Genomic DNA, 26,519 nt, shown 5'->3' on the forward strand with positions numbered 1-26,519 from the left:
AGAATTCCCTTATCAGCTGTCAAGCATTGGGGCTGTCTGCTGGAGGACACCAGTCATGTGTAACACTGCAATTCTGGATTATGAGTTTGTGGCACATTATCAGCCATGGCGTTCGAGAGCTGTGAAAAGCTTTTGTTCTCCACAGACACTCTTTCCTGCTTAACTTTATTTCTGTGTTATGTTACAGGTTGATCGTAGTTGCTGCAGTTTTTCAAACCAAATTTGCATTGGCTTTGTCCATAACAGTTCAGGTGCTAAAACAAGCATTAATTCCTGTTGATATAGAAGTGGTGACTGAAGTACCTTATAGTAGGGGGCTTTTGCCTTTAGTCAAATCACATTATATACAGTTCTTTGACTGAGTTGTAGAGCATTTCCTGACTTAAAAGTGGTTTTTGTTTTTTCGTTTTGGTGTTGAAAGGCCAAGAGCCGTGAAAGCTATTGTGCATTTTGCTCACTCCGTCTCTTGTTTGTTGATATTCCTGTAAACACTATTTCAGAATGTGTCAGTTGGTTGATGGTGGAAAATATAAATGCATTCAGATAGTTTTTAAAACTGAATAATTCTCGTGTATAATGCCATTAGGATGAAAGAGTGTATTTTAGTATGTTGTATGTTCTTTCTTAATAATGGCTTGATTAAACCTATATCTTGAAAATCTAAGACACTTTCTTTAGCTTTTCTTGGTAGGAGCTGGAAGTGTCTTTAATCCATACAGCTTTTGGCTGCCTCAGGTTTTGGTCTCCTTGGCCTTTTATTCTCGTGATCAAAACAGTTAAATGAATTCCTGAAAACAAACTGTTCAGCTACGTTATTACTTGTTCTGTTGTAGAAAGAAGCAGATACAAAGGAGAGATCTGTCTTTGATATCCCAATCTTCACAGAAGAGTTCCTGAATCATAGTAAAGGTAATTTTAACTTTTCCAGGATGCTTTCCTCCTTGCTTTTCCAAAATTCTTGGCAAATGCTGTCCAGCTGGAGAGTCCTTGCGCTCTCCCATCTCAGCTCACGTAAAGACTTGGGTATAGTTTCTGCTATTACCTTACCTCTGTATATATACAACAGCTGAAAAGCAGTTTTTCCTGGCATTGTCTTCCCAAATTAGCCTTTTTTTGAGAATGTTTCTGATATTTATTCCAACCACTTGCAGCTGTGTCTGCTGTTCTGTAGGACTAAGAAATATCTGAGATGTATCCTCATGGTGATTCAGTCTGGTTAGCAGTATTTTATTTACCCCCATATTTGGAAGATTACACTGATTTTCTGTTACTCTGGTTTTCATATCTGTGTCTCAAGGGTTGAGTATTTTTTGCCAGATTTCTTGAAGACTTTCTTGACTGAACAGAATTTAGATTCACATACTTTCCATGGTCAATAGAAGATTATTTTTGTAACTGGTGTCTTGTTTGCAGGATTCTTAGCACTGCTGCTAAACTTTGTCATTCTGATTGCATTTGAAATGAATCTTGCAGTCTTCCTCCCTGATCAATTCCCCCATTCACTACCATTCTGATGCTTTGAATGTTTTCTGAGTTGTCTCTCTCTAGGAATGATCCCTGTAAAGTGCTACTATAAGTGCTGTTGTCACTCCATGATACAATGCTCTTTATCTATAAACCACAACAGTACAGTTTGTAATTATCAGCTGAGCACTCCAGAACTTTCTGTCTCCTTGCCTGCTGGTCCTAGAGATGTTTGTAGCAGTTTGTTGACTCTCTGGGAATGGCTTGATGTTGGCAGCCCGTGAGGCGGAGCTGCGGCAGCTGCGCAAATCCAACATGGAGTTTGAGGAGAGGAACGCGGCCCTGCAGAAGCACGTGGAGAGCATGCGCACGGCTGTGGAGAAGCTGGAGGTGGACGTGATCCAGGAGCGGAGCCGCAACACGGTGCTGCAGCAGCACCTGGAGAGCCTGCGCCAGGCGCTCACCAGCAGCTTCGCCGGGGTCCCGCTGCCAGGTGAGCCTGGGCGGTCCCACTGCTCCTGTTCCTGTGGGCTGAGAACACGTGGTCTGCTGCTCTACTTCTGTGCTCTTGGCTGTTTCTGGGCTTTTGTTGCATGGGATAATGAAATACTAAAATGCATGCAGGGGGAAGTGTAGAGTCAGTGCTTTATTTCAACATGACATTTATTTTCCTATTGCTCCTACTCTTCCTAATAAAGTGAGACACATATTCAGTCCTGGCTCTCCTTCACTTGTTTTATGAAAATGTTACTGAATAGAATAGACAGGACGTGCAAGTTCCTTGATTAAAGTAAAGGCTGTGTCTGTATTGTCAGCTGCCAGGGAACCCACTTAGATGCTATGAATGCCCAGCTGAAAGAGTTTGTTATAATGAGCTATGAGACCCAAATAAAAGAGAACCGTGCTTCATTAGTCCTGATATCCTTGGAACTACTCACTTTGTGGGGTTAGGAGGACGTTGTTTAGTAGAATCTGTCACAAGAATGGTGCACAGCAAAATCACCTCCTATAGCAGTTTGTGTGTTGGCACAAATTACCCTTAGCATAGTGTTAACTTTTTTGAATTGCTGTGGTCATCAAAATACCTTGTGGCTCATTTCACTGTGCTCACTGTAGGCAGCGGGGAAACCCCCACGATGGAAACCATTGATTCCTACATGAACAGACTGCACAGCATTATCCTGGCCAACCCCCAGGAGAACGAGAACCTCATCGCCACGGTACGGGACGTGGTGAACAGGCTGGAGCGTTAGTGATGGGGTAAGTGTTCTCTCCCAGGCTGCTCGTGGGTCTGCTCCGTGCCTTTGGCACCTGTTCTGCTGCTGATGCCTGTGCTGATCACCATATTGTACAATCAGAAAGGTTTCTTTCTCAAAGCTGCAGGAGCAGGTTTGTCTTAATGAAAGTCAAATTGGGTTGAAAGGATTCCACGGCATTAAAGGGCTCTGAAATTCCCTTTAGCCCCAAGATCTTTATGTATTTGTATAAGGTGAGTAAGAGTTCTGACAGAATGGTGACAGGGTGACTAATTTAGAAGAAGGCTCCTTTCTTGAGTGAAGTAAATCTGAAGATTTTAGCAGTAATTGCAGAAACTGATGGCCATGGGGAAATTCTGTTTGTCTCAAGAGGTTACAGGTGAACTCAATTCTGTTATAAACTGAAAATACTCTACCTCTGCTCAGTGGCACCTGTAGTCAAGCTGTTGTAATTAGGAAGGCTTAGATGCAAATGGAACACTGAGGTATGGTTTAAGCTGTACATAGCATTTGCTGAGACTAATGTTTATGTGGCATGTGCGTAGATTATTATTGAGCTCATGATTCTGTATTTTTGCTTAACAGCTTGGAAAACTGTAATAGAGAACAGAGTAGAAAAACAAATTAACAAAGAAGTAAATACCATTCTCTCTGCATTACTGTGCTGCTTTGCATTTCCCACACCTCTCACTCCCCCTCTTCCCCATGATGCACAGCACTGGGCAGCCATGAGGAGTTTGCCTATTTCTGTTTGAACAAAGTGCATACCTTCATTCTTCAGGCATTTATTATGTAGAGATCTACTGTACACGTCTTGAATAGTGTTTAGAAATGCAAATAAAGCTGCCTTGTGCCATCTGCAAATATGAAGACAGGGCTTTTCATCCTTTCTGGTGCTGACCTTTTGTGGTGCTGTGTAGAACAGTTAATTACACATTTCCCATTATAGTGTGGCTTTAGTTGGGAGATCATTGTCCTTCAGGAGGGTAGCCAGATGGAACGGACTGTAGTTCTAAGAGATGACTGAGCTCCCAGCAGAATAAAGAAGTGCCTTTACTGCTGCTATTTGTGAAGGGAACAGCTTGTCGATCCAGGTCTGGGATTTTTCAGCAGCTCATCAACCTCCTCCTTTTTGTATACTGTTTTCAGTTAGTTCTCAGGCTCAGAGAGAGAATTGGGAGGGGAGGTTTTACAGAATACCTAAGAGGGAGAGCAGTTTCTCATCCATCAGTTACTAGAATGGTATGCCAGGCCCAGAAATGGATATTTGTCCTTTAAGCACCTTGCTAGAAAAATCATATCGCAAAGCTACTAAAATCTAGACTTCATTCTCTTGCCAGGTGGCTTAATCTTTCCTAAAGGATGGACAATTCCTGTGTTCCTGAACATACGGATACAATTTTCTTGGATAGGCTAGATTTGGCTGTAATTGATTTAGAAAAAGTAATTCTTGCTTTAAATTCTTCCTTCCAACCTCTATTTGAAAAACAGTACTTCTTTCCTTTCTTTTCTTTTCCTACCAATGCCTTCCTTCTTTTCAGCAGCAAAACAGTGTGAGGCAATTAAAAATGTTATTAATGATCACATAGTTTCACTGGATAATGACATGCATGTAACTGAATATAATCATCAAGTAATTAGTGGGACTGTTAATTATACTGACTTTCACTTGGCAATGATTATATTTTGAGACAAAATTTTGGAAGGAAGAAGGTTGGGTTTTGTTGCATGCAAACCTAGAAAATGGTAGAGATTCCCTGGAAAACAAGGAAGCTTTGGATAAAAGGTGTATCTGGCATATGATAAACTGTATCAAAAACTGTGATCATCAGTGTCCCTTTGTTAATGTGCATATGTGTATATTAATGCTGAATGTAATCTCTCTCAACCAAGTGGTCTGTTTGAGGCTGAGACATATCACAAAGCAATACCACAGGAAACTGTGCCATAATGCTCCTGAAAACAACTCTTTCACAGATCTGAGGTGGGTTTTGGTGGCTTCCTACATTGTGTTTAGGGACTATTTGATTATACTTGGGAATATTTTGGATTTTCTGTAGTGCATGGTAAAAACTTCTTTGTGCAAAGAGTATATGGGAAGAAGAGAAAGGGTTTTGTTATTTAGCCCTGGACGGAAACAGCAATTCTGGTTGTGTCTCTAGAGGCTGATTTACTATCCTGAACATTATGTTTTCAGATCAAACACCAAAAACCCCTCTCACCATGCCTGTTTGATCCTGGCACATTGTAGCCTTCTAACCCTTATTTTTCTGTTTCGTCTGCAGGTCTCGTGACCCGGGGAAGCTTTACAAAATTTTTTTGGCCAGTGTGGAATAAGAAGCCATGGGGAAAAGCCTGGGGTGGGAGGCAGGATGGCAGGTTTGTCCTGGGCCCTGCCTGTGTGTTTTGTCGGGGAGACAAACAGATCAATGCATTAAGAGATCTTAAGAAGCCACGGACACCACCCACTAAGCATTTGGAACTGTCCTCTCTGTGAACATTTAAGAGCATGCAACTTTTGTGCAATCTACATTTTTTATGGATTTTGCTGGGTGTGAGGGTGCCTGCGTTCTGTGGACTGGCTGGCTGTGGAGATGAAATCTCAGCTCGTGAAATGGAGTCAGCATATATGTTGTAGTAATAACTTTGATGTGTTATATTGCCTAATGTCTTCTAGTGTCTTTTATTTTGTTTTCATGTTTATCCTGTGGGGTTACCTTCCTTCACTTCAGTTCTTTTGATCTTGTTCCCTGATTCTTGCAGTACTGGATAGCAGTGCTTGCGTTCTCTGCTCTAACAGGGGGTTTTCCTTGCTGCACTGTCTTGTCCTACGCTTCCTGCTGTGTTTATAGAGCTTTTCTTAAGCAGAATCCTGGGGTTTTTTTGTGTTAGCCTGCAATTCCTACAATGTGAGTTTGCCCCTGCTGGAGACTGGCTGTGGTTGGTGCTTTGTGGCTTGATTCTACTATGAGACAGACTTCTTCTCTCCCCTCTCTTCAAGCACCTCTCTTGCACATTGCATCCTGCTTTTCTGTGAAGCTTTCCTGTCATCTCTTGAAAACATTTGCTGGAGCATTTCACTATCACAAAGATCAGTGGAAATCAAAAAAAACCCAAAAACATTAGTTCTCAGCAGGGAAAATGGGACTCTTCAGTTTAGACTAAACCCACAAAGCTTGCCCTTCCTCTGATACATTGTTCAGTCTAATTTAATGTTATTGCCTTGTTTTTTAGAGAATGATCTCATGGGGAAAGCAGTTTTCTATAAAAAGAGAAATGGGCACAGGGATTGCATTTTTTCCCTCCCTGCCCTCCTGAAATTGCTGTGCTGGGAATCAGTGTGTCTGGAAGCAGCACATATATTTTTGCATGAATTATTAGAGCAGAGAAGGTTATTAGCAGCTAGGTCCACGTAGTCCACAGAACTCAGCATTACAGCTTCTTTCTGTTCTTGCCTTTTGTACAGTCCAGTACTGCCCATGGAGCCCATGGCATTCAGCATTTTGTGTTCAGCTGACCTAAATGGCCTTTCGCTTGCATTGAATAGAGCTCTGCATGTTTGAGTCTGATCTTGGTGAGCTACACCACACCTCCTGGCAGAGCTGAGGCACCCGCTGTCTGCACTGGCTTATGCAAAACTTTCCCTGCCCTTTGGTTCCTGTCAAATTGTTGATTCTGACTTTGGCTCAGCATTTGTTGGACATCTCTGGGCTTTATGGGGGTGGTTGAAATGCTCTTGCTCCCACCTGACAATCTTTTTGCTCCTGCTCAAGACATCTGTTAAGATTCCCTGTTATGATGTGGAGGTTGCTTTCGTTAGAGGAGCATGTTGCTGTCAGCATCACTTTAATGTACCTTTAATGTGACACAAATATTTTGAAGATTAAAAACCAATTTCTTCTTTTCCTGCGCTGTACACATGGACATCATGCTGGCCTGGAGCCATCTTCAGGTCAGCACCTTTATGCCAGGTCTCAGCTTACTCCTGGGGTTATTGCTGTAGCCAAGAAGCAAGGATTTCCATGTAAATCAAGTCTTCCTTCAGGGAGGAAACTCCTTTCTCTTGTTACCTGTTTTGCTTTCAAGACTTTACAAAAATGAACTTCAGTTTGCTGCGTTGACTTCCACTCTCCTTAGCATGGATGAAACCAGCTGATGCTGCCATGAACTTTTTTAGTGGGTTCTGTAATTAATGTTGTAAATCCTAGAGGTTGTTAATGCCTCCAGTACAAGCACCTACACCTTCATCTCATGTATGTATCTTGGTTTTTTAGAACTGGTGATGTTTGACTCTCTGTTGAAGTGGCCAAAATGCGCTGCATAGCCAAAACTGATTTACAAAATCCTGAAGTTCTGTCTGTGGCATCCTACTTAATACCTGGAGTTGTATCCCATAAAGTCTCCAGAAATTCCATGTAATGTAGGATGCAGTTCCAGCAACAAATCCAATCCATCAGTAGGGTCAGATGGCTTCAGGCTGCCTGCTTACAGAAATCCGCTCATGGATACTGCTCATCCATCTCTGCTGAGAAGCATGCAAGTGTTGTGGAATAGGAAATGTAAGGTGATATTATTAGCTGGGGGCTGACAAATCTCTTGCCTTTTCCCACAAGGAAGGAGGCGGGGTGGATTATCCATCTTGAAGCAGCTGGGAGAAGACTGAGTTCTTGCTCACTGATGATGTGACAGATGATGTTTTGTCTCATTAAGAAGCTTCTTATTTATGTTTATTAACCCTATAAAAATGGATTTTGTCTTTCCAGTGTTTTCAGAGTGTCACTTCAGTTTACAGTTTTCAGTGTTGACTGATTAAAAAAAAATGAAGTGGGTGTCAAGGAGAACAGCAGAATAAAATGCTTTTGTCACTTGCAGAAATGTTAAGAGAAATATATGAAAGCAGAATCCATTTGCTGGATTAACGTGTTTGGAATTGTTTAAATGCCAAGTTTTCTGTACAATGTTTTTGTAATTAAACTTTAGAGCTCCTTGGTTTCTGAGAAGTTGATGTGCTTGTTTGACACTGCTTCATTAAAATTGTTCAACGCTGAATCCATTCTGATTCAATTTTAACTGCATTTTCATGAAAGAATTATTGCTACATTGATCTCTCACCAGAGATTTTGGCAATTCCATGTTAACCTTTGAACGGAAATGTGCCTCTTCCACCTCTCCATCCTAAGTGTCTTCCTCTGGAAAAGCTGAAGGAATTTAGGTAATTAGTGCTGAAAGAGTCAGAGTTTTTGGTTATAGCTAATGGTTGCCAGGGCCTTTCCTCAACTTGACTGACTTTAAAAATGTCATATCTCTCACTCAGCCCTTTTTTTACATCTTTGTCTTCCTTTATTGTTCCTAATTTCCCACCATCATAGTGATTTTCTTTAATAACCTTCTGTATCATAACTATTGTTCCCCACTTGATTTTCTTTTCCCCTACTAGATTTTTTGTCCTCTCTTCATCCACCTGCTGGCTGAGAATGAAGCAAGCTGTAGCCTCATGACATTTGTACTTGGTGTAGGTGCTCTGTGGAGGAGTTTGGATGACTTCTGCCTCTGCTGATGCTCTTTTAGAGGTCACAGTGCTGTGAGCAGCCTGTCTTTATGCTACTTTTGTGGTCACATCTCATTATTTTGGCTGACAGATTCATGCCTGGTCTGTCTATACCAACAGGCTTGATACTGACTTCTTCCTGGGACAGACTCTATTGAGATTTAGAATGCTTTGGAGATTTTTTTAACCACTAACTGTGTAATGGTAAAGATACTAAAAGCAGAAGGAATGTAGGGAAAGCCTGCCCAGGAGAATTAGCTGCCATGTGACACTGGCTGGTTTGGAGCTGGAGACAGGAACAGCCAGACAGGTGCACACCCGCAGGAAAGAGCGAGAGCAAAACAGCAGTGAGCTCCTAACGAGGGAAAAACCTAATTCCTTTGTAACCTGTGCTCCTGTTTGTGGCACCAGGAGCAGATGGTGGTAAATCATGCTCAATTTGAGACAATGTGCTGTAATACTTCCGCTGTTTGTTCCTGTTTGTTCCCCTGTTTACTCTGCAGCTGGGCAATTGCACTGATGATTAAGTATCATCTAAGGGAAGTTGGGGGATCTGAGGCCTTCGGGCTCTTGAGAGGAAGAGATCACTTCCTCTTTGCTCAGGCAGGTTCCTGTTGATAATGTGGATTCATTTGGAATCTGAAATTGAGTCTTTTTAACCTTCTGCTTCATTTCAGTTGAATCCTTCAGAGTCGTGAGTGCATTGATGCCTCTCCTTGGCTTTTACTATAGCATCTTTCTGCTTGGGAACCATCAGGAGTTTTGCTGCTTCTTTCTCCTTCATTGCTGATAGTATTGAGGTTTTTTAACACGTTAACTTTTAAAAAATCTATTCATGATTTGCTATTTTAATTGCAAAATTTCTGGATTTTGTATGAACTGTACCATTTTGGTGTGTGGTGAAGTATCCATATCCATTATGTAATACAAGGCATAGTGTTTATACTAACTGATTTATGAGTTTTATTAATTAACCTATAATTCTTATGCTGTGGAGGTTTGGGGTTTTTTTTGCTATTTGCTGTGCAGACACTAATGGTTTGTGTGTCTGAAAATGTAAAAATGCAAATTATTCTAAGATGTAAGGTAAGTGTCTACTCCTGTTGATGAAATGGCTCCTCTCCTAAAGCTGTTAAATATTCTGTTTACTGAATGGTCATGAATGCTCTGGAAGGCAAAAGGCATTCTCACTTTTCCCAAGAAACATGTCTGTGCACTGAAGTCCATGTGATCTTTTTGTTTATAAATTTGGATTCTAAAACCTTAATGAAAAAGAGTTCTACCTGTCCAAATCCTGGGCTGCTAGATACCATCTGGTTTCCTTGAATTGAGTGGAACAATGTTACATCCATTGAATACCTACCTGCCTGGCTTGTTGGAAATCAGAGAGAGAGTTCTAGTTTTTGTTTTGAAACAATAGCCCTGTGGGATTTCTCTTTCTATCTCATATCAGCAGTTCTAGTTTTATTAAATCTGTTCTAGTGTTAATCAAGAGACAATTCCCTCATCTAATTTATTTGAAATACTGCTTAAGCCCAAGACACTTGCAAAGAAATCCCCAGCTGAAATTCAAGGCCTACAAATACTGTTTCAACCCCTCTCCCTTCAAAGTGGGAGTTAACAACTGTATCAGTATTTTGATTCTTCTCAGAGGAAGTTCCATTTTTCTCAATAGCACTTCAAATTCCTGCCTATGTTGGTTTTATGTCTTGAATATTGAAGGAAGAGAAGTAAACTGTTTGGACTGGGGATTAGCAGATGAGCAGGAAATTTATCAAAAGTGCAGGCCAGCAGGATGGCTGAGTCCAGGAGAGTGAAAACTCTGGAAAATTAATCTAAAATCTTTCCCAGAAATGACTGCAGTGCTTTTAGGATGAATGTTGTAAATGCAGCTAAACACAGGCTGCATTCCTTGTGTTTAACAGCTGGTTGTGCAGAGTGTTGACATGGCCATCCAGTGATCTCAGTTCCTTAAATCACTTTTACCCAAGCAAAGCATCTGCTCCTGTAGGAGTAATTGCTGTGCAGTGCTATGTGGCTTTTAAGCATGTGTATGAACCTGATGTGCAGGAGGAAGGGGTTAAATTTCTTTTTGCTTACTGGCATTAATAATGAGTGGCTCAGGCATATGTAAATGCACAGAGACAAATTCTGTTTACAGGTTTTTTTTTCTTTTGTGATGAAAATGGCAAGAATTGCCTTCTATCTTCAAACCATTAAAAATCTGTGAAGGGCTGTGGTAGGATAAGGACAGAAGAGGAGGATGCAAGAATGGAACTTGCCTTTATTCTTGAGGTTAATGTCTACTTACTGCCAGTACAGAAATGGTTGAGTTTTCAGCCTCAGTAAGTTTGAATTCAGATCTGCAAATTCCATACATTCTTGAAGTGCTTTTGAGGAGGAAAAGTAGCAAATGTGAAAATGCAATTCCAGCTGCACCCTCGTTTCAGGACTTCACAGTTATGCAGTAAATGTGCATTTCCAGATATCTGAAATCTCTATCCACTTAACCAATTTCCTCCTGGGGGGAGCAGTGCCCTCTGATGATCCATCTTGGTATCTCTGAATGAGGGTGAGAAAGCCTGGCAGTGAAGGCCAGAGCCAGAGCTTCTGCATGTGAGAATTTAAGTCAATTCCCTGTTTTTGTTCTAGTCATATGGCAGTTTCTCAGGATTTTGCTATCTGTTTGGTTTTTTTTTTTAATAGATTGATATCTTTGTTTCATGCAGATACATTATTCTTTTCCTACCTCTCTTTGGGAGCTGGTCAGGGTGAAAGTGGTTCAGCAAGTATTCCTGTGTTACAAGGAGAGCAGCACAGAAAACATGACCTGAGTTAGCTTGTCTTTGAGGTCATCGTTCTGACAGCAAGGATGGCTGTGATAAAGATTTCTGGTTGGCTAAAGCTGTCTCTGTGTGTTGGCAAAATCAGCCTGGCTGACTTGGAGCTAGCAGGAGCTATGAATACACAAATCCATGGAATGGAAGCTTTGCAGCTGTTGGTATTTACACAGTACTGTGGCTTTGCAGAGCTGGTTTTTGTTCTGGAAGCTGCAACAGCTTCACCCTTGATCAGCCCCACCAGCTCTCAGGTGTACAGCAAAGTGGGAGGTGCTTCTCTATGGTCTTACTCCAGCCAGGAGCATGCCTGTCCAGCCCTGAGCTTCACTAGTGCATCAAAATAATAAAAACCTACACACCTTTTGGTTGTTGTAGAACGTTTTCTGTAGTTTGTGAACTGGCTGAGCTACTGTAGAAGTCTGGCAAGCACTAAGGTTTTTGTGAAGTGAGCAAGAGGATCAGAGAGGAGAGGAAGGGAAGCAGGAGCCCCTCTCTGGAGGTATCCTGCTTGCATTTTGGCTCCCAGTTTCATGAGACTGCACTCTGAATTTATGTGGGAGCACAGACTGGAGAGAATTATCTCCTTTTCAGCACCTAGGGCTGTCAGTAAATACATGACAATCAAAATATAACTCCTGGCTTCATGCTGTTGCCCTTATCTGTATGCTTTTCTGTATGTCTTGTCTTTCTTTTTCTCTCTTCCCCTCTTTCTTTGTGCTGAGCTGTTTCAGCTTAAAACCAGCTAAAATTGACTTAGGTGGCTCTGCCAAGAAAGATTTTTCTTATAAAGTCTTTTTTATGAATGTCACTGGAATGTCACTATCCAGTGGACTTAGAAGGGGCTCACAAGTACTGCAGTTGAAGTATTAAAAAAATTATGGAAATAAGTATTTTAAATTATCTTGTCTTTTGAGAAACGGGGGCAACAAATCAACCCAGCAACAGTGCTCTTCTCTCTGGTACCAGTTTCCAAGCCAGATACTGACAAAACAAACTGAAGGGAAAAAATCAAAGCTGCTTAATCTGGGCGAGGGGGACGAGGGGCAAGATCACATTACTGATAAAAGAAAATATGTAAAATTACAAATTCCAGGCTTTCTCCCTTGGGGTGTGCATTCAGCTGTAGAAAGAATGTTTATGGAAGAATACATTGTGATGTTTAAGCATGCTTCAAAGCACAAATCTTTTCTTACCTTGTAGAAATTCATCTCAGCTTTTCCTTTTCTTTCTTTCTTTCAGACCATAAGTCAGTAGAAGTGATGTATGTTACCCATGGGCCAGTTTGTACAGGGCTCGCTTAATCTGGGCACGTCCTTACCTTGGATTGGAAGTCTGTTGTATTTAATGGGGTGTTAACTCAGTTTATTCCCTGGGATTTCTGGAGTAATTTTATTGCCTGCAAAAGGAGCAATTTGAAGCCAGATGAACTGAGGGTATGCTCTGTACCATACCTGCTGAGCTTGGCAATGCTGCCTGGACACGCTTACCTTATTCTGGTATTTCTGTTTTCTTCATCACATCTCTTGCATGTATTTTCCTGGTAGTCCTGCTTTGAGTTTGAGGGTTATCTTTCTTTTTTGAGGAAATAGATCCATAGGCACTGCATCTGGTCTGTTCCCAAGTCTGTGTCAAATGTTCTTGGCAGTACAGGCAAGCATAAGAGTGATGGATTCTGAAGTCAGATTTTACGAACGAGGCTGTTTGGTAGTTGAGTTCAGTGATACTGCAGCAGAATATAAAGTGAATTACAGTCCAAGACATTTATAATGTTAAAGAAATGGGTTCCTCTAATGCTGAAGCACTAACAGAACAAAGAGGAAAAATCAAAGGCAAAGATAAAATATCATCTTAAAGTGGACAGACTGTGCAGGATGACAGACTTTTATAAAGCCTTCTGTCAGATGCGGCTGTTTGGTGAGGGGGGATGGTGAAGATCAGCATTGATGCCTTAGGACACAAAGCTCAATTGTTCAGTCCTCTTACACAGGTGGTATTACAACTCCTGTGTGGTAAAAGCACAGACAACAGTTTCATGAACATTAAAAAGTATTTGGATGTTAAATTACTGGGCAGTATGTGTTTAGTTGTGAATGAGAGTCACTTGTGCCTGGTGTTTTGGAGAACAGACTGCATTAACTTCATCAGACTCCTCTGAAGCACAACTTTGGCCTGACTAATATGAAATATCAGGTTGGTTTGTCCCAGTTCAGTTTGTTGTCATGTGGTTTTGACATATTTGCCTAGTAGGAAACACTTCACAATTAGATCAACTGTTTTCTAAAGCCAAAGTTTCAGTAGAAAGTTTTTGGCCCCTGTGAAATTAATGAAAATTTAATTATTGACATTGCTGGAGCCAGGATTTCATCTGCAGTCTTCAGCAGTTATATGTGTGGCTATGGATTATCAGCCCATATGGAAGTGAAACTGTGTCTCCAGCTTTTCCTAGACTCATCCAGTGTCTGTAATCCTGCAGCTTCAGAGAGGAATCTGTGTGGGGGCTCTTCCTAAGGAAAATCCAGGAGGAACTCCTGCAATGTATTACCAGGCTGACAAAGCATATGTTTCTTCAGCTAAAATAGCACTGCTCTTTCACATATAATGGGGTCACTGTTTCTCTGCTGAGTTTCTCATGTTATTGATACTAGCTGGGTTCCAATTTGATGATAAAATATCAGCACTTCAAAATCCTAGCAGTGGGAGGCCTTCACATCACCAAAATGTCAGTCCTGTCACTTAAAGAAGCACTTCTGTTACTTTCTGTCACTGCTCTACTTTTTCTTTTATGATAGGAAATTTCAGTTGGATTCCCAAGTTCTCCATTAGCAATTTCACTGAATCCAGTATTTCACTACCATGGGCAAATGCAATGAAGGTGTTCTCAGGGTGGGATGAGAGGACTCAGCCTGGATCCAGAGGATCTGGGTTTGTTTTCCAGGCTCACTCTGTGTGACAGATTCTATTTCTGCTTCATGGTTCAGTCAACAAATTAATGAAAGATACTCAGTTCAGTGATGATGGTATTAAAAGAAGTGATGGAGATAGAGTTTTTGGGCAGTGGGCTGTTTTTGGTCTGCTTCAGTTCTTCATTGTGCAAATGAAAAGAGTAAACATCATCCTTTTAGACAGCTTCCTGAAAAGGGGGCTGTGTCAGCCTGTGTGTCCAGGAACTACCACTGAATAGAATCTATGGGCTGTGTTCTGTTAATTCATCTACCTCCACTGGTAGTTTTGGATATGATTAAGAGGATTTGGTATTGGAAATAGTAATTTCTTGTTTGCTTTTTAATTATTATTTAAAGTAGACTTGTGATGTCTTTTTTCTGCTTGAGCTGTACTGCCTGAAATAGTGCAACTCTTGCAGTTGAATCCTATTTTCATTATTCTTTCTCAAGCTCTGACCTTTAAGAACACAAGTGGAACTGGTATCTGTACAAGGAGGTGGCAAAGGTCTTGTGTAGCCTTCTGAAAACAGTCCTGTTTTGTTTGCATGACAGAGTAGTCAGAAAATGTATCAGGAAAGAATAGTGGATAAGGGAAAAAGAGTGACATGACTGAGTGCAGAAGGCAGAAATAACCTCCTGCCTGGGCTTGTTCACCTCACCAGAAATTATCAGTATAATGGAAGTGTGATTTTACACCATCTTTAACCATAAGAGTGTAGTCTCTGTAGACATACATGTATGTCAAAATTCTTAATTTTGGTGTGGATACATTAATAAAATGATCCAATATAAAAATCAGTCGCTATATAGTCTTACATAATTTAACTGTATCAGTTTAAAAGCTGTTTATTTAGCATACTAATGAGTTTTGTCTGGGTTTGATGTCTACAGATAAGACTGTGCATAGTAAATAATAACCATTGCAAAAATTTTTTTCTCAGGGTCCTAAATTCACCAGTCTCCACAATCTATATTTTCTCTTCATGTGCTACTTAATTTCTCCTGAACTTCAGTCTTCTTCCTCACTTGAGTCAGTGTGAAATGTGTTTCTACTGGGTTTTTTTTTAAGATTTAGAACAAATGACAGGCTGACCCAAGGGGTTTGACTGGAGAAGGAAGAACACTGAGTGCTGCTTCAGCTAAAGAAATGTTGTTTTATTAGCCCATTTTGATGTTTGAAGAAGAGAACAGATCAGATTTGGGCTTCACTGGTAGATCTAGAGCTGGCTAGGTTGCTGCCCTAGAGGGAAAGGTTCCTGTCAACTCCAGATCTCCCAAGAGACGTAATTTGCTGAGCTGGTGTGATGAGAAGGTTCAGAGGTAGTGTCAGTCTGGATGGTTCATTAGTTTAAATGTCTGGTGTTGGGAGGTAGGTTCTCAAGCAAAGGCTTCTAAATATAAAATAGTCTTGTGAAGTTTTCATCTTATGCATATTCACTTGTTGAATTTACATTTTGTTTTTCATCTCTGAGCTCCTAGAACAGGGCCTTTCACAGAGGACAGCCTTCCCATCTGTCTGAATAAACTGACAGAAAGTTTTTGCAAAAACAGTCCCTTGTTTAACATGTCCATGCCTTCCAGCTAGTTTCTTTCAGAACACTTTGAAGACACAGCCATTGTCACATGCAAGCCTGAATAATCTAAAACTTGAGCAAAAGTTTGATCTGTGCACCCTTGAATACATTGACTGTAATTGGTGGAGGTGCAGGTGGAACCATAATACAGTTTTGCCTCAAGAGACTGAAGCAGTCCAGGCAGTGCTCTCAGTACAGAAAATGCTTGGTGAAGCTGGCAGAGAGCAAACATCTGTCACACACCTGTGGGGCATCTGGAGTGGCTGCCTGGGAGCTGCAGGGATCACTGGGATGATGGAGGGCTTTCACCAGAGCTTGCAGAGATGCACCTGTGGCTCATCTGAGCCCATCATCTCTGGCTGTGACTCCTCAGCTTTCCTCTGCACTGCAATCATGGGAAAAGGCATGAATATTTCAATAAGGGGATGCATTCCTCAACCCCTCCAATACTCTTGGGTGCTTGATTGCTTCTAGGCTGTGGGTTTTGTTGTTCTGTTCTCATTTACTTTCTTTTTTCAACTACATATCAAGTTATTTCCTGATCCGGCTTCATATGGTGGCTAATGGAACAAAATTGATGCAATTGCTCCAAAACCAGGCTTTTATCTAGTAGATTCTAATTAAAGAAACCTTTTTTTATTTTTCACAGAGCAAAAAAAATCCTTCCAAGGGCCCACTTTCTTTGTATCAAATGAATAGGCAATAATTTCCCAGCCTGATGGAGACAGAAGTTGAAATATGCTTGGAGCAGTTATAGCCAACCATATGTAAGTGCTGGCATTACCTGGAGCTTATTTCTCCCACAAGGTAGTATTTCTACCATGCTAATCCTGCTGCTTCCTGCTGTAGGCAGTATTAGGGAGAATGTGTCAGAAAATTTGTCAAAATGGCTTTTTCTCAGAAGATTCCTTTTAGTTATGCCCATGGGGGGAAAAAAAGTACAGGTTTAGTTGAAAATTCGTAGTTGTGTGATTTGGCCAGTGTGAGTTCTAGGGGCAAGTCCACATGCCCAGCTGCAGAAGCTCCTGTATTTACAAATTCTACTTACAGGTTCCCCAGGCAGATAGTTTCTTTGTTCTTGCCTGCTTCTTCCATGTGCTTGGTTACTTAAACAGATGGAGGTGAGGAGATTTTCTCTGCTTCCAGGAATAAAACCCCAAATTCCATACGTACAAACATGATTGAAATTAATCAGTTAAATTCCACGTGTGGGGTAGGTTGTCAGTGGCCAAAGCTAAGTGGAACTGTGAAGGGGTGTAATTATGATATGACATGGACTTGATATGACATGGACTGTTCATGGTGCTGGCTGGATCTGCTCTGTGCTGGGGGAATTACCTTATCTCCAAACCTCATCTCCCTTCCAAATCCACCCTCACGTCAGACTGAGAAATCAGTGCTCAGGAGAACAAAGACACATCACAAAATGCACTTCCACTCCAAATGCCAGGAGCAGGGTTTTTTTTTAATCTTCCTTCTGTATTAGTGAATCTGCTTAATAAGGCTTCCCAAGGTAAGTCGTTGCTGACCCCCAGCCATCCCAGGAGGAAAGAGTGATGGAAGGAAGGAATTGCAGCTCATGCACAGTAGCCTCAAGACCTGATGAAAAGACATGGTGGGTAAGTGTGCAAGAGGCTCAGTACACGAGAATCTGATTTTTTCCCCTCTATAACTGCCTGTGTGCTTCAGAACCAATTTTCATAATTCCCTTCCCTTACTGTCCTAAAGACCAAACAGCCTCTTACTCTCTATTTGGAGCATTTAGGCTCTCTATTCATGGAAAACCATTCCCTATCACTCCCTACCGAGCCTGAAAATACTTCCTGTCCAACATTAAAAAATATAAAAATCCTCTCTTTGTCTGTCCCATTCCTGCTGGCCCCCTGCACCTGGGCTGGCTGTATCTGAGGGGCTGGAAGCCTGCAAGTGATGCTGTTTGCCTCTGAGCCAGAGAGGCTTTTAAATCTGAGTGTAAAATGAGCCTCCTCCAGCAGTAAACAGCCCATCATACACCTCCTTTGAAGTTCCCATTTAAATAACCTCCAGGGCTTTCCTAATGCGGGAAGCCAGCAAGAGGAAGCAATTCCCTCCTTCTCCCCTCTCCAAAGCAAGGAAAATGAATTCCCTGGCAGAGGAGGGATTTCAGGGTACTGCAGAGGAGATGAACAGCTCTTGTTTGCAGCTTAGTTAGTGAGTCAGCACATATTCCTTCATGGGCACAATTTATTAACCCCTGAACACTAGAGATGATGGTGTTAGCACTGTCATAAAGTAATTTTAATTTGTTATATAATTTATAAGGTAGCTGCTGCATCAGAGGGAAGCCTGTGTCTGCTCATGTGTCCAGATCCTGGTGTGATGCTAGGATGGGGAAAGGATCAGGAAAACAAAAAGGAGGGCTCTTGGCAGGACTGTGGCAGCTGACCTGCTTGCAGATGTTTTTGGGGTTTTTTTGCTGATTTCCCACCCCTGGGGGTTGTTCCTGGTGCTTCTGCCTCATTTAGAGGTGGCTTTGTGATTTCAGGCCTCCAGCTCTGCATGTGAATTGATGCTTGGATTTTTCCTGAAGGTGAACAGACACATAGCAGCAGGAGCACAAGTGAGTTTGTGTGACATCTGACACCACGGGAGGGATGTTCAGTGGTGTGTTGGACAGGAGGGTCCTGTGATGTTGGATGTCAGCATTTTATATTCTTGAGATTATATTAGGGCCTTCTCTATGGACTGCTGTCATGTGGCTGCCAAATGTGAGAGTACAGTAAAATCTTCTGAGACCTTTGTACTTCCTCTGTGCTGCAGTGATTTAATGGGACACTTTCTAGTGAGACAGCAGGTTTGCCCATTACTGGAAGGACTGGAAACTGAGGAACCTGGTGAAGTCACATTCCTACTTGCCTGGATATTACTTGTTTGCCAGGTAGGTTAACCAGTCAATACCTAAATGAGTTCACTTCTTTGTTAAGTGATTTATTAAATAGTAAAGTTTATTCAAATAATTAAACAGACTTTACTAGTGCACCATCTTAACTAGAGAATGCCCTGAAGACATCTTCAGTAAGTCTGAAGCTAACCAAGCTGCCTGAGGTCTGTTCCTCCTGGGCTCAGAGGTGCAGAACTCAAGGATCCTTGCATTTTCAGACTGCTCTTAAACAGGTGTTTGGGGTTTATCTTCCACAGGGAGAAATGTATGCTTGCCTGAACATGCTGTTAGTCAGTCCTTGGCCTGACTGAAAGTGTGGGGAGTTCCAAGGCAATTATACCTGCACTAATCATAATTTGCTCCTTAATCTAGGAGTATCTGCCTCTATGTCCGTGTTTATGCTAAGTTGCTGAACAATTTGATTAGGTGCTTTGAATAAACCTTGTAATTATGCCATAGATACTCCTGATGCATGATGTTATTTTTATTATCTAAGTTAACACTGCCCATTGTTGTAGCATGGTTACACTTAGAGGCTGCTATTAGAGCTGAAGCTCAATTGTGCTAAATATTGCACAGACGTACAGTCAGCTGCAGTCTCTGTCCTGGGGGACTCACAGCTTGGCTGTACTACTGTGCATGAGCCCATTAGAGCACCCTGAGAGGCATTAGTGCCCCAAATAGTGCCACAGGTTCTGTAATAGAAATGGCCTTGCAGACCTTTTAACCTGTGAAGGCAGCAGTGTTCCTGAATTCAGCTTTGTCCGTGCTCTTCCATCATTATCACTGCTTGTTAGACAGAATCTTGGGAAATGATACTTTCAAATGTGGTTGGAACTAGCCAATTCTGCTTTCTCAGTGAGTCCTCCTGAGGGTGGAAGAGTAGAGCCAGGCCACCCTCTTTTATGTCCCCAGCATGGGTTTCTGTTTTGTCAAAAGCATTACAATGGGAGCCGAATTCTTTCCTGGCTGGTTTGTACTTCACCAGGTTTCCCTGACCTGGTGCCAATCAGTGATGAATTGTACATGTCCCCATCGAAAGCACTGCAGAAGCCAGAGGAATGCCAGCCTCACTGTGTAGTACAATAAGTCAAAATATTTTAAGCCTGAGACTGATGGGTATGATTCTTGTATTTCAATCTGCTCCTTCAGATTAAAAAGCTGCTAAAAGCTTCAGCTTGTCTTGCTGCATCTGCTGCTTCAAGACCAATGAATGGCATGTCCAGGACTGGAGGCTGTGGGTAGGAGGATGATATTTTGTGGTAAATGTACCTGATGGTGCTTTATGCTCATCAAGTTTTTTAAAAGCCTTCTACAGCAAATGATCAATCTGTTGGAGAGAATACTGAAAGAGGATCTAGCACTCCTTTGACTGTGAGAAAAAAGTACTGTCTAAAAGACCACACACCTCTGACCTATGCAAAGTTATGTCACTTTTTGCTTATGTTTCCTCTCGCCCTCTGTGGTGCTGTTACTGCTGGATTGGCTATAACTGCAGGATATTATTTTGTAATATTTTATATATTGGCTCTCTTACTAATTCTCTATCCCCTTTTTACTGTTTAGTGGCTAAAAGATTAAACTGCAAAGCATTTATATGAAAAAACATAAAATAACATTTAGATTGTTGTTTTTTGCTTGCTTTGCATTAAGTTTTCACTGTCAGAGTTTCAGTGAGGCAGATTCTGTGGTGATGGGAATCAGTGGTGGTAGAGTTGATTGATTTGAATTTATTGGTATAAGAATATGAGGATTTCCTGAGTAAGCTGGAAGGTGGGAATCATGCTCAGAGACATAGCTGGTAGAGCCAGTCTGTAAAACCTTTGAAATGATGAAAAGGCATAAATATCAGACTTCTTCCTGTTAGACTACTGTGATCTGTCACAGCACCAGTGGTAGAAGGAGAGGTGCAGAGGCTACAAAAGGCAGCTCATATTTCTGGAACTGGCTGGTGGGATTTAGAACTGGTTTTAGCTCACATGAAAATTTTGGGACTGAGGCCAAGTGCTATTTCCGTAATTTGAGGTTGACCCATGGCTAGGATTAAGGGCTTGAATTCGATTTGTTTTAAATCTGAGGCTGAACTTGGTTGACACCTGCTGGTTGGGATTCTAGGAAATCAAAGGAAGCTTCACTGACTGACATGAAATTCTGCTTTCAAATGCTGCTGAGAAATCAAATACTTTTCAGCCATTTTCCAACAACAAAATGAGAACTCAAACTGGTGATGCTTAGGTCTGACCTCAGCACCCTCATTTCTCCTGTTTAAGAAGCTGGAGCTGGCAGAAAAGAGAAAAAAGACGTCTGGCAAATAGACATTCAATTGGCTTAATATAGGGACTGTTTTGCTGCAGTGTAACTGGAGCCTCTTATTAAGAATCTGATGGCACTTCTAAACAAGGAGAGCTGCTCCCTTGGAGGGGGCAATCTCCAATCATATGCCAACATTGCTTTTGACATATTTATGACTTCAATAAAATCTCCCATCTGGTATATTTTAAAATAAAATTGAAAATTTATCACTTTGCTGTAGTTGGTTTGTCGTTCTCCCCGAGAGAAGATAGCCAGGCTGAGATTATTGCATTGGCAGCCTGTCAGCTGAGGTTAGGCTGAGGTGTGATTTAAATTTCAATACTTTCCACATTACAGCTGTCTGGGGTGGGGAAATTACAAGGAGAAAAGCAGAGAGTCTGTTATTTTTATTCATTAGTCTCTCCTGATTTGTTTTGTTTTTCTTTTGTTTTGTTCTGTTTACCGCATAGAGCACCTGGAGGAAAAGATACTCCCCATTTTTCTGGGTTTCCCCAACCCTTGCTTGGTCAGAGTTGTTTGGGAGGAACAAGGCAGACCCCAGGTTGTGTCTCCGTGGCTGTGCCATCAGGCTGTGATAGCAGGATGAGATCCTTCTGCATGTGGGGTACTGTGCAAGTTTATAGCATTTAGAGAGACTGCAGCTTTCAGCACAGCTAAGGGAGCAGTGCTGATTCCCATTTCCTTGACAAGGGACCAAAGGAAAGATGTGGAAGGCATTTTGTTTCACTTAACGTGAACAGCTGTATCTAAGTCTAGATTTCTTCACAGCAGAGAGAAATGTGCATTTCTGGAATCAGAAGCAAACATGCTGTGATGTGCCTTGCTCTTTCTAAGCCTTTATGGTGGGGTTAGGTCAGGTACTTTTAAATGATGTGCAATAGATTGAATTAATCAGCTGCTAGAGGATTTCTTTGTGTGTCCATAGCTGGAGTAGGTTTGGAATGTGGAGCAGCTGAAGCAGAGTCTGGTGTTCAAGCTGCAAGGCAGAGTCTGTGTCCCAGTGGGTCACTGGGATTTCCCATTCAGCCTGTGGTGGACAGAAGCTGTGGGACAGGAGTGTTGTGTCTGTGTGCAAGCTCTCTGGAGTGGAAGGCTGGCTGTAGCCTTGACTGCTCTGCTTCCTGCTTTTGATTTCTGCCCAGTCTCGCCTGGCTGGCTGCTCTGGCAGTGCCCGCTGGTGCGTTTGATTAGGTGCATTTGTTTCTGTTTGGGTACTCGATATTCTGACTGTAAAATTATCAGAGGTCTTATCTGGGCAATAAAAGGGACTAAAATGCCTTTATCCTCCACCTCCAGCAGCTGCTTTGTTGCTCAGATCGTGACTGGTGCTGCAGTGGAACCAGTGGCTGCCCTCCACTGAGATTCCCATGTGAGGGCTGCATTAAAATTAAAACCCTCCATAAAATCGAATTCTTGGGCCCCCCTAAATAGGGGGTAAAAATGGGAGAATTGCCAATGAATCTCCAAATGGATTTGGCAGTCCAGACACAGTAGCTTATATAGTTCTAAGATGGCTCTGGGGAATTCCAGCAGCAGTGCAGGTGCTTACTCTGGGAGAAGATTAAATTCTAGACATGAACTGTAGGCACTGAGGCTGTGTGGGGCCAGCCTCAGCCCCACTGCTCTGAGTGCTGTGCTCTGAGCTGCAGGGTGAAATGCAGCCCCCAGTGCATGAGTGTTATTAACTGCAGCCTGCACTTGAGACTTAGGAATTATTTTCTGTGGAGCACATATATAACTCTTAAATGCATGAGTTGGGTATTTGTGTAGTGTGTTCCTCATTTTTAAAGTGTGTATTTTTGACTCCTTATTATGTGTAATGGGCTTTTGTTCTTCTGATACCTATCTGTGCAGCTGAGTGTATGGTTAAGGATCTGCCTGTGTGCATTTGAGCACAACATAAGTGTATGGAGAAGTCCTCTGGGAATACTGTGTTTGTTTATGGTGGGGTGTGCTTTCTCCTGTGTACATTCTGTGCACATACAGAGCCTGTGTGTGTGGCATTTCATTTGATTGTTCTGTTTTCCTGTTTTCTGGGCTGAACAATTAAGGGTGGTTTTTTTGAGTGCATCAGATGTATTATTTCCTTTCACAGCAATTGTGCATTTGCTAATGTCAAATTTATTCTAAATGGATATTCAGGTGCAATTCTTCATTTGGTAGACATAAATCTTTGTTACATGGAATGAATTGATGTTTTGTCTGCACGCTCAGTGTATGTGTGCTCTCTTGGTACACATGCTCCTGTTGCCTATAGAAAAAGGTGCTTTGCACTGAAAATAATCTGTGCCTGCCTTATGTGCTCTAAATTTTTTTGTGAATGTGGGGGTTAGAGTATGTGTGCAGGATGTGTAGTAAATGCATGGCTCTAAAATCTATGTACTCAGTTTAATATTTGTGCCAGGTAAGCACATATTTCCCTGCATTTGCTGGCAGACTTACACAAGTGTTGAGTCTTCATATTGCTAAAATAACAGAAGAATTGTCCACATATTTTCTAATTTTTTTTTTAAATGTCCTATAGCTTCTGTGGTTTAAATTTCTAAATGTCCAAGTGATATATGTCAAAACATCAGGAAGGATATTTAAGCAGTTATGTCAGTGGAATGAAACAAAGTCATGAGTTAATGCTTTTCTGATGCTATATAAAAGGGAAAATGGTGAAGAAGGACCATGACTAAAATACAGAATGAACAAGATCAACCAGAATAAAGTCAGGCAGTTTGCTCTTAAACTGGAGACATCTACAGCAATAGAGCTCACATGACTGTATTGATATTTTTATGCCATCCTATGATCACACCATCCTGTCCCAGATCTCCCACCCTCTAGGGTCAGTCCCCAGGAACCAGGAAGGATGCTGGAGTCCTCCTAACCTTGTTGCTTCCTCCTGTCTGTCCTGCCAGGTGCTTTGAAAGTGAGTCAAGGCATTCATTATCCCACCACTTCTTTTCAATGACATTTTAAACGACCTGGCACAGTAGGAATGATTGAAGCGCCTGCTGCTTTTCTCTGTAATTATCCAGTTTCCTTGTTGGGACTGAAATTATTGCCCTGCAAGAGGGCAGTGTCCCTATTGCCACGTAAGAGCTACCCAAACACAAACCTGCCTGGCTGCCACCAGCAGCAGTCCACGTACCCAGACATAAAAAGGTTTTTCCTTGGCTGCTGGGTTGTACTGGGAGTGTGTGGCCCAGATTCAACTGGTGAAGCTCCAGTTGGCTGAGGTGGTGATGTGCTGGTAGATGGTTACAAAAACTTACCCCTTTTTTGTCTCCCATTTCATGGCAAAAAGTAGTGCACTGAAACAAGAGACAGTAAGCTGTAATTAGTACTCAAACAGCTGTGGATTGCCCAACTGAAGGCTTTGCCTGTAGTCAGTGGCAGGAACAGGAGGACAAAACCCCTGAGATCATCAGCTCAGTTGGTTAGAGCACGGTGCTAATTACACCAGGTTGTGGATTTGCACCCTGTATGGGCTGTTCACTGAAGAGTTTGACCTGAGGATCCTTCTGGGTCCCTTGCAGCTCTTACTATTCTGTGGAGGAACAAACACAGGTAAAAAATGGAAGTTACACGAATAGGATGAGGAAAAAGTCTCACTCAATTATGGAGCATCTTCTGTGGCGTTTGCTTTTTAGAGAGTGTTCAAGGAGTGTGTGCAGCTATTATCAGGGGAAGTTAGATCTGGAGCCATCAGGAAACACAAAAACTGGGAGTTGAAGTTTCTTCAGCAAAAGGTAGGAGTGTGCCAAGGATGGTGTGAGACAGCAGAGGGAGCTGACAGGGATTCCTGTATTTGTTGGACAGCTGCTGTTCAAAGCCTGAAGAGTTAACAAATAACTGGTCTTGATGCTCAAGGACTGCCCCTCTGCAGTCTGTTCAGAGTTCTCTGTCTTCACCTGGGCTGTGAATTCCTCTCCAGAATGGACGCTGGAATGTTAGTGGATGAGCAGGATGAGAGAAGGGGGAAAAGAAGATTAGGTTGAAGGATCAATGAGGTAAATGGTCCTTCAGCCTGTGCTAAGAGAGCTGTTTGTAATGAGCAAGGAGACAAGAGGATGGTGTGTAGCCTCAGGTGCGTGTGCAGACCTGTCCCATGGGGCTTTCCTGGAGCTCAGCTCACACTCCAGCTGCCTGGCCCTCACTTCCCCCTCCCCTTGGCAGCACATGCTGCCTCTGCTCTGCCCCCTCTGCCTCCAGTTCCTTGTGACAGCTTAGAAATCCTGGGACCCCTGATGCTGGAATGGCATTTTGGCCTAGCTGGAATTGTTTATAAGCACAGAGCTTTGATGCTGTCTCCAAAGCCTCTGGAGAGCTGAGAAGGGCTATTTTTCATGTGATGCTTTTGGAGAATGCTATGGGAAAAGGTCAAGGGACAGAGTGGGAACGAGTAGGTCACATACTCATTGGTTTAGGGCACCACGACAGCACTGGTTCTTTAGGCTCAGAGGCTGCTTTGTACAAATAAGCACCTCTCAGTGAGCTGCCTGGGAAAGAGCAGGGCCACTCCCCCCCAGCGATGTTCCCTGTCCTCCTTCTCCTGCCCTGGCCTGCGCTGTGGCTCAGCATCCCTGCAAACCGGGCAGATCCCACAGATGGTGTGCAGCATCCTAAAAAGCCTCTTTGCCTTCTGCTTTCACCTTTGTAATGCAAGGAGATGTTCTGTAAGCAGGGGCCTTCTGCACCTGGCACATGTGGGGTCTGGCAACAATGCTGCAGGATTCCTTAGTCCATCCTTGTGCCATCACCTTGGACCTGTGGGCAAGAAGAGCTCAAGCTCGAACATCTGCTTGCCCTTTGATTTAGCATGTTATCTTTCTCATTTAAATTGGGGTGGGGGGAAGCAGTCTGACAAGTCCTGTTTCCTTTTTCCTCCCTGATTCACACATACTTCAACTACCAGCCGGAGTGTGGGGGCTACATGAAGGAACAGGAAGCAGAGGGGTGAGGTGGCAAGTCATTTACATTGGAAATATGAGCTGAATGTGCATTTCCCTACTGCTGCCATCAATCACTCAGATTTCCTGTACTCTACAGAACAGAGGAGTGGAGTTTGCTTGCTTCCCACTTCCCCCGGGAATGGAAACGCTCATTTGTTTCACTGCCTAGAAATGCTGATCACTCAAAACATTTATTGTTTTAGAGATACATGCAGTTCTGAAGCTGGATTTTTCAGCTTCCTCTTATCTGGTCTTCAGAAATGTCTTCAGATGTCCTGCAGACCTGGGGTAAGTTACTCTGTTCTGGTAGAGATGTGAAGGTGCTGCTGCAGAAGCACAGGAAGCCCACAGGCAGCAGAGCAGATGCACAACCCTGGCAGATACCCTCTGGTCTCCATCAAACCAGTTGCTTTAGCTTGTTCAAGTGGTCTGGCACCTGATCCAGTGAGATGAGGTTTTTAGAGTCCTAAGTCCTTCTCATTGTTGGAAACTTTTCATTGACTATTTTATGGGGCTAAGAAATCTGCTAAGTGAAGGATACAGTGAGGAATGACATGGAGCAGACAAATGAGCACATGTTCACTGTTCAGCTCTGTTGGAAGGGATGGGGACAATAGAAGAAACAAAACCTAAAATGTGGAATTGAGAAAGGAATAGAAAAAGAAGAAAACCAGAAAGAAGCAGTAGGACAAACTGGAAAGTGAATGAAAAGTCTATAC

The 26,519-nt window shown here is 42.3% G+C and overlaps 1 protein-coding gene across 4 annotated transcripts in view; it reads left to right on the plus strand.

Annotated features, from left to right (window-relative positions):
* Positions 1–7,725, plus strand: part of HMG20A (high mobility group 20A) — a 40,655-nt gene extending 32,930 nt beyond the window's left edge. For 3 of the 4 annotated variants that reach the window (XM_064388689.1, XM_064388687.1, XM_064388688.1), the window contains exons 7-10: positions 834–909; positions 1,742–1,957; positions 2,581–2,724; positions 5,006–7,725. In XM_064388689.1, coding sequence (XP_064244759.1) covers positions 834–909; positions 1,742–1,957; positions 2,581–2,717 — 429 coding nt within the window. In that variant the 3' untranslated portion in view covers positions 2,718–2,724; positions 5,006–7,725. The remainder of the gene's footprint in view (positions 1–833; positions 910–1,741; positions 1,958–2,580; positions 2,725–5,005) is intronic. The other variant, XR_010347474.1, reaches the window with a different exon arrangement.
* Positions 7,726–26,519: the final 18,794 nt, after the last annotated feature.

Source organism: Passer domesticus, chromosome 14, assembly GCF_036417665.1.
Source record: "Passer domesticus isolate bPasDom1 chromosome 14, bPasDom1.hap1, whole genome shotgun sequence".
Taxonomy (NCBI): domain Eukaryota; kingdom Metazoa; phylum Chordata; class Aves; order Passeriformes; family Passeridae; genus Passer; species Passer domesticus.